This window comes from Pithys albifrons, chromosome 9 (genome assembly GCF_047495875.1).
Source record: "Pithys albifrons albifrons isolate INPA30051 chromosome 9, PitAlb_v1, whole genome shotgun sequence".
NCBI classification, from domain to species: domain Eukaryota; kingdom Metazoa; phylum Chordata; class Aves; order Passeriformes; family Thamnophilidae; genus Pithys; species Pithys albifrons.
In genome coordinates this window covers 3,591,870-3,600,133 of record NC_092466.1, presented here as the reverse complement: position 1 = coordinate 3,600,133, position 8,264 = coordinate 3,591,870, and the positions used below count along the sequence as shown (strand labels likewise).

Here is an 8,264-nt window from a genome sequence, read left to right as displayed (position 1 = left end):
TTGTTTGCTTTAAATCCATCTTCTAATCAAAATGCAAAACAAAAAAAAAAAGAGGGAAAAAACAAATTTGGACTGTTTCTATTGGTGTTTTAAGGCATAACAAACTACAGCAATTTATTTCTCCACATCCAGTTGTAACACTAAACCACAGACAAACATTACTAACAGGGCAAGAATGTGCTTCTTCCTTGTGAAGGAGGTTCAAGATTGCCCTCTGGGGTTTGCCAAACAGCATGGGGCACTTCATTCACCATGTGATTGGCACACACTCCACTTCTGAATCAGTTTGGAGATGGAATTGTTGGCTGAAGCCCTGGAAATTCTGACTCGAGAGCTGTCAGGCAGGCTGTCTTTACTTTGAGAAAAAATATTTTTTTTTTAATATGTCACTTGGCTTTTTATCTGGTTTCACATTGTTCATTAATGTTTCAGAGTTTGATGTATTGTGAAGCACCCCAAGAACATTAGTAGGGGGAACTCATTAAAAAAAAAGTTTATTATTTCAGCATGTGCTAATAAAATCATGTTTGGGGAAATACTCTAATCCCATCTATGTTGATGGCACTCAAAAAGGCCACCAGGCATTGGATGCTGATAACAAAAGTATATCTATGCCCTGAAAGGCAGAAATGCCATTTCTTAACTCATGTTCAAGGCAGCTCTTACAATGCAGGAAATTCTAAGTGTTGAGGGCTTATTTTCCCATTTATCTTGTAAATCAAGGAAATTAGCCCATAAACTTATGCTTAATTTTTTTTAGTCAACATTATTTTGCATAGCAACAAGCTTTATTTGCAGGATATTTTAAGACATGCAGCTTGGCTTATTATTTTATTGATATTAATAGAAATGATCCAGAAGAGGAAAACACATCATTTGGAGGTCTGACTGTTGCCTGGAACATCAGTGAATATTCTGGGAGCAGAGTGCTTGGAGGGTTGGTTCTGAATTCATCTCCTTATGGACATGGAACTATAAACCCAGTTCTTTTCAGATCCAGTCACCTCTAACTCAAACCTTCATGCACTCTTTCACCTCAAGCTTTTTCCCCCTTACTGCCAGGAATGTGGTTTTGTGAGAGCACACACTGTGTGCAAACACTGCCCACAGCACCCTTTCTTTTCTCACTACAGCTGCTGTGGTATAACCAGACAGGACAGTTGTTTTGCACAGCAATTTAACCTGCAGCTTCTTTTTTATCTCCTTTCTCCAGTGGCTGCTCACCTGCCATGAAACCTCTCAGAAAAGGTGCTCTCTTACCTGAACACACAGAGTTTGGGCTCCCTGTTGAAGGCAAACCCTCGAGGATCCAGCTCCTTTATGATCCTGTGTCAACACAGGTGCTGTCAGCTGCCTGAGGTACAGCCATGCCACGGGTTTGGAAGCTGAAGGAGCTTTTGTAGCAAGATGAGGGTCAGTCAGTATCAAGTAACACAAGCACAATCCCCACCTCTGTTCTCCTGATAGAGGTATTTCTAAAAATATGTGCAATCTTGCTTTTCCTTATAATGCTCCTTTTCATTACGTTTTTTTGTAGTAATGTGTGTATCAGAAAAAAATCTTTTGCAGAGAGAGTGCTCAGGCATTGGAATGGGCTGCCCAGAGAGGGGGTGGATTCCCCATCCCTGGAGGTTTTTCAACTGAGCTTGGCCGTGGCACTGAGTGCCATGATCTGGTAAAGGGACTGGAGTTGGACCAAGGGTTGGACTTGCTGATCTTGGAGGTCTTTTCCAACCCAATCCATTCTATGATTCTGTGATTCTTCAGAGCAACGTGAGGTTGCTGATTTTAATGGACTCTCAACTGTACTTTGCACAAATGTTTATTCCTTCACCAGTGATTTGAGTAATGGACAGTTCAGATTTGGTAAGTCAGTGCTCCAGGAGTGTTTTTATGCTTCAGATGACTTGTCTGGCTGCAGGTCTTTGTCATTCTCAGGAACAGGTTTGTTGTGGCACCAGTTTTTGGTGTGGTGTTTTGGGTAGCGCCTGAAACAGGAGCTCTGGCTGTTCTGGGTGTCTTCCTCTGTCACAAAGGATGTCTGGTAAATGGTCAGGCCATCCTCGCTGCTAGGGATGGATTCAGGAGCCCACTCAAAGAAGTTGGTGGAGTTCCCTTGCTGTCTCTCTGGATCCAACTTCTTCAGGCCCATGCCCTGGGAAAAAATGGGAAGAAAAATTCATGCAAACATATGACTTGCAGTCACAGCTTCACAGATGAAGCCTGTAACAGTCACTGTCCTACTGGGAAGTGAACGAAGCTGTTACCACAGGGATTTCCAGAACTCAGGGCTGATCTTTAGCAAGTTAAAAATAATATTGTCAGACTTGCCTGTAAGAATGTTTCTGGTTGCATATATAATGGGAAATCTGCTGACCTTCCACCTCTTAGTGCTAATAAACCACTTTTACTTTGCATTTCTGTAGCATGCCATATACTCGAGGCTATTTATCTACACTCAGCTGAATTAATCTTCAGAGTAACCCAAAGAAATAGGTTAATAATTTTAGGTTCAGGCTGCAATAAGGAAACTGAGAGAGACCATGAAATCTGAATCTTCAAAGCCATCCCTTGTGTGTCCAAATACAGAGAGACAGAGCCTGATTTTCCACACTCCATAGCTTGAAGGAAATGTATTTGGAATTATGGTTGATCAGTATCACTAAAAGTATGAGACACTGCACAAAGTGCACAGAAATAGAGGTTACTCAGTGAATAATGAATTCCAAAAAGTCCAGGTCTGAGAGAGCCCAAAGTCAGACAAATTTTCTGTGTCACAATTCACTGCCTCCTCCTCTACTCATTATCCTGTGAACTGCACTGTTTATTTGCTGCCCGGAATGGTATCAACAATCTAAGGAAAGTGGAAGGACATGAAGCTGTTGCACATAAGAGAACCCCAAAACAATTTAAATCCTAATCAAAGCTGTGGTTTCTGCAGCACACATTCCAACAGGTGTGTTACAAAGAGATCTGGACTGGAAAGGAATACACTCTGGAGATATATTGGGGCATCCTATGGATTTTGGTTAAACTGCAATAAAGACGAGACTGAACCAACGTTTGGGACTGTGAGTTATGAGTGGCTGAGACCTCTACAAAAAACCATTGCAAGTCCAATCACCTTTAACAGACTAACAGGGCATATAACTGGGTACAAAACCAAAACAGACCCCAGTCATGGGGGTTTGTCCCCTTGGAATTCTACCCCTCTCAGTGTGTCCTCCTGTTCACCTGTGACACTCCCAGAGCAGTACCACCCCTACACCAATAAAAGGGGTATTTTTCTTTCTTATTCATATTTTTAACTTCTCACAAGCTTTAGGATCTATTACTTTTCTAGCAGGGGGTGTTTAGTCTCTGGCAGACCAATACATATAAGCTTGCTTGATTAGTGCTGGGTACTTACAAGATCAAAATACTCTGCTGCATTACATATACTGTGTTTGTTGTCATGAGAAGAAAATGGGAAATTCTTGTTCCCTGCTTTCTGAAAGAAAAGAAATCATAGCAAAAAATATAAATCTTCATATACCCTGTTTGGAGACTACTAGTCATAGTTCTCATATTCTGAAATTACAAATGCCTGTGTTCCAGCACAGAAGTCCAATAGACCAACAGACAGCCCAGATTTGACTTTTCTCCCTCTTTTTTTTTTTTCACATGCTAAATATTCAATAGCACATGATTTTACAGGGGTAATGTGGACCTTCTATTTTTTTAAATTTTTTTATTTTATAAAATCATCAAGATGATTTGCTGAGTATATACATAATTAATATAAAAGTGTGAGTTTTCAGCTAAGAAATGTTACATTCTGTCTGCAAGCAGCAAAATGCTGGATATGTCAAGATTGCCTTGCTTGATTTAGTGGGCCTAAAGCTAATTAAAATAAACTACAAAAGGGACCTCAAAACTGAATTAGTCTGTGATTTATGAACTGGATGTTATGGACATTGTTGCAGGGGAAGTGGAGGAGGTATTAATTGCTTAATTAATTTATAATCTCATTATTTAACATGGCAGTCATCCAGTCTCTTCAGAAGAAAAAAAGGAGAACTGCAAAAGAACTATTTTAAAAACAACTGAACATATTTAAATTATTAAATATTTGTTACATATCATTGCAACTGTCTAACTATGATATTGCCCTCCAAACAGAACAAATTTTTGTGTAACACAATCTAAAAGAGGTGTTTCAAGGGTAGGGGAATCTGAGTCAGCTCTGAAGGGAAATAAATATAAGTGGGGGCCTGATCCAGAAGAAAAGTCACCACATACAAACTCTGCCTGCATGGTCACATCTCAGGATATTTGGTCTACTAGGTAGATTTTCTATTTTTTTTAGGTATGTGCAACATATTTACTTGTCTCACACAGATCCAACCAGACTGTAGTTCAGTGGATAAGTGAATTCAGCAGAAACATTCCCATATATGTGTTTAAAAATAAAGCACCTTCTAAGTCAGTGAAATGTAAGGCTTACTAAAATATCCTCCTGCAATTACATGTCAATCTCAACACTTCAGGAACAGTGTTTATTACTGGTGCCTGTGTGCTGCAGGAAAATGGAAAACCAGGATGGCAAATACTGTCATCTCTTGGAAGGATTCCCCATATTAACTATGGTTAAAAAAAAGCTATTGCAGAATAATTATAGGCCTACCATGAAGAAAGAAATAAGAGGTAACATAGGCTTAAACAGTACTATATTTCTGAGAAAATCAATTAACTTCCCAGCCAGGGAGTTCCCTCATACAAAGAGATCAGAGCCATGCAGCTGAACATGCTTCCAACATTTTAAATGCCACTTAAACAAACTTCCTCAGATTGTCCCTGTGGCATCACATTTCAGCCTTTGCAGCCCCTTTGGGCTCTCCTCACTGATCTCATTTTAATTCTGGCTTTATGGCAGACAGGAACTCCCCTAATTCTGTTTAACAGTGAAGGGCTAGTGGAGAGAAGACACAAAACAGCAGGTGAACAGTCACACTGTCCCTCTAACCTGGTTCTCCTTTTCAGGCAGTGGCCAAATCCAGATGTTTGACAGAAAGGCCAATGAAATTCCAACACAGTGAACACTCATTTTACAGTCTAATCTATTCTTCACTAGCCCCAAGCTTCCCTTTCAGATATTCCTTCCAAGCCCATTTGTGCTCTTCATTATAGCAAAATCTGTGAAATGAACTCAATGTAATTGCTATGCTTATAGAAAATGAAAATAGAAAATGTTCTGTGCACAAAGTGGGTGGGTAAAGCAAAGCTCAGTGTGGTGATAGAACAAGGACATAAAAACGTGCTTATGAAACTGCAACATTTTAAATACTTGTGATTTTACAGTATTGTATTTGGTTTGATCCTAAAAGTGTCCCAAATGTCCTCATTTCTAAGCAAGCCTTAAAAATGTTTCGAATGGGAGGTTTCTACCTTTTAAATGATCAAAAGAATAATCCTGTGCCTGAAAATACAGAATTGCTGACATTCAATACAAAACAGATTTTCAGATTTCAATTAAATGTTCTTACAGGGCTTTACACACAGGTTTTGGACTGAGATTGATCGTAATGTATTCTGTGTCTCAAGAATAAAAGGGAAAAGTGACTGGTGCTTGAAATCAGCAATACTACAGCAGGACTTAGAGTATCCCAAATCACAAGAGAGTAGCAGGGCAATATGTTTCTCGCTCAGCCCAGCCAGCCATCACTTCATCCCCTGAGGCACAAAGTCTGCCAGCCCGCTGTGACTGCTCTGCTGAGGACACGAGTGCTGTTCTTACTCACAACTTGGCGAGTGACAACTTGCAAAAGAGCTCTGGAAATGGCCTGTATTGCTGCAGGAACTCACCGGGTCCCGAGCTTTGTATTCCAGAGGCAATCTGTGCTTAACGCCCTGAGCAGCCGTCGAGTCCAGCACGTGTCTCAGCGCGGCGCTTGTTGTGGACTCGAGTTCATCCTGGCACGCTCCAGTGTGAGCAAACTAGAAAATAACCAATATTGTGACCCATTAGGAAAAAAAAAAGGCCAACAAAAAACCCTGCCACAAATAAATCTGATCGGAAATGTAAGTGGTGTTTTCTCATCTATACTTTATTATTTGCATTGCAGCAGCACCTAGTGGCGCCTGGAAAAATCAGGAGCCTCACACAACCCCTACTATAAAGATCTTTCGAATCAGAGCAGTAACCAGACAAGCATATTAACTTTCAAGGGAAGAATCACAGAATCCCAGACTATTCTGAGTTGGGAGGGACCCACAAGGATCATCGAGTCCAACTCTTAAGTCAATGGCCCACACAGGGGATTGAACCCGTGACCTTGGCATTATTACAGCCAAGTTTTAACCAACTGAACTAATCTCAGGGTGTCCAGCAGGTTTCTGAAAACTATTTGTACAGCAGTAACCACGCAGGAAAAACACATAATGACCAATTTACCCCCCATGCTGCTCCTGCTGCTGTATGGCCACAGGTTTGAAAGCACAAAAGTGTTGGGAATACTCAACCAAATCCCAATCCAATGGGTTCAGGGGCTGAGGAACAGCCTGTGCCAGAGTGTGTCACAGTGCCCTGGAGTGCCAAGATGTCCCAGCCCAGCACTTCCAAAGGGGTCACAGTGTTCTTCTGAGGGTGAGAATGGAGGGAAACCTTGGCTGGAGTTCTCCAGAAGAGAAAGGAAACTATCTAGGGCTAAATATCTACTAACAGACCTTCAGCATTGCTGAAAAACTGGAAAAAAAAATCCAGCCAGAGTTTGCTTCAGCACACCTCCTGTGAATGCCTAAAGCACTTTTTCCTCATAAACATGAGGAATGGGAAACCTTATTTCTGGCTAAAAGACAGTCACATGGTGTGGCTTTGAGAATTCAGGGACAAAGAAGCCCTGTGGGGGATGCAGGGGCTCCTGCCCAGTCCTCACCCAGTCCCCAGGGCGCCGCTCCCTGGGATGGGTGTCCCTGCCCTGGGACATGCTGCCACCTCCCCCCTGGATGTCCTGCCAGGGTCACTGCTCCAGGGTCACTGCGGCTCCGTGTCCTGCTCACTGTGGGGGACACAGGTGGAACCCCCCCCCTGTGACCTCAGACCCTCCCTGGTGTTCCAGGGAGATCCAGGCAGGCAAAAGCAACAATGTTCTTACCCACCTGCTGCAGGGAGGGGGCAAATAGAAGGTGGCAAAAGGATTGAATGTTGTCTTAAAATGGAAGAGAAATGAAGTTCTGTTTAAAAACGAATCAGTTCTGCACAATCACTTTACAACCTGAATGGGAATGCTTGAAGAAAGGAGGGTTGTTTTTGAGGAAAATCCCAAGGAACATAATTTTTGGGGTGTAACTTCATACTCTTTTACACATCTTAACTGTACACACAACCAATATTTACGAAAGAGCTGACAGCACCCTAAGGGTATTTCTGCTTTTTAGTGATTTGAGCCATCCCAACTTTTTAACTCTCAGCACACTCAGCCACTGGAGCAGAAACCAAGACTTTGCCACCTTGGCCTTGACAGACTGTAAAGAATATGACACTCACATCCTTTCTGACTTCCCACTGCCAAAGGGCAGGGATAGGTGGGATATTGGGAAGGAATTCCTGGCTGGGAGGGTGGGCACGCCCTGGCACAGGTGCCCAGAGAAGCTGGTGAGGGGACACTGGGTGGGCTCGGTGAGGGGACACTGGGTGGGCTCGGTGAGGGGTGACAGGGAGGGCTCGGTGAGGGGACACTGGGTGGGCTCAGTGAGGGGACACCGGGTGGGCTCGGTGAGGGGACACCGGGTGGGCTCGGTGAGGGGACACCGGGTGGGCTCGGTGAGGGGTGACAGGGCGGGCTCGGTGAGGGGTGACAGGGCGGGCTCGGTGAGGGGACACCAGGCGGGCTCAGTGTGGGGACACTGGGTAGGCTCGGTGAGGGGTGACAGGGTGGGCTCTGTGAGGGGTGACAGGGAGGGCTCGGTGAGGGGTGACAGGGTGGGCTCGGTGAGGGGTGACAGGGTGGGCTCGGTGAGGGGTGACAGGGAGGGCTCGGTGAGGGGACACCGGGAGGGCTTGGTGAGGGGACACTGGGCGGGCTTGGTGAGGGGACACTGGGTGGGCTCGGTGAGGGGACACCGGGTGAGCTCGGTGAGGGGTGACAGGGTGGGCTCGGTGAGGGGTGACAGGGTGGGCTCGGTGAGGGGTGACAGGGAGGGCTCGGTGAGGGGACACCGGGTGGGCTCGGTGAGGGGACACCGGGTGGGCTCGGTGAGGGGTGACAGGGTGGGCTCGGTGAGGG

The 8,264-nt window shown here is 44.3% G+C and overlaps 1 protein-coding gene across 1 annotated transcript; it reads right to left on the bottom strand.

The window, feature by feature from the left end:
* Positions 1-1,891: 1,891 nt before the first annotated feature.
* Positions 1,892-6,965, bottom strand: TEX36 (testis expressed 36). The gene is made up of 4 exons (XM_071564064.1): positions 6,915-6,965; positions 5,845-5,976; positions 3,410-3,490; positions 1,892-2,155 (listed from the first exon to the last, which is right to left on the bottom strand). The coding sequence occupies exons 1-4, from the start codon at positions 6,963-6,965 to the stop codon at positions 1,892-1,894; spliced, it is 528 nt and encodes a 175-aa protein (XP_071420165.1).
* Positions 6,966-8,264: the final 1,299 nt, after the last annotated feature.

Bases quoted from the DNA above. Each gene is read 5' to 3' on its own strand.
- TEX36 (XM_071564064.1), bottom strand. From the start codon at position 6,965: ATGTCCCAGGGCAGGGACACCCATCCCAGGGAGCGGCGCCCTGGGGAC. The intron at 5,977-6,914 runs GTGAGGACTGGG...GTTATTTTCTAG, and splicing joins AGCGGCGCCCTGGGGACTGG to TTTGCTCACACTGGAGCGTG. The intron at 2,156-3,409 runs GTAAGTACCCAG...ATTTTTTCCCAG, and splicing joins CAGCAGAGTATTTTGATCTT to GGCATGGGCCTGAAGAAGTT.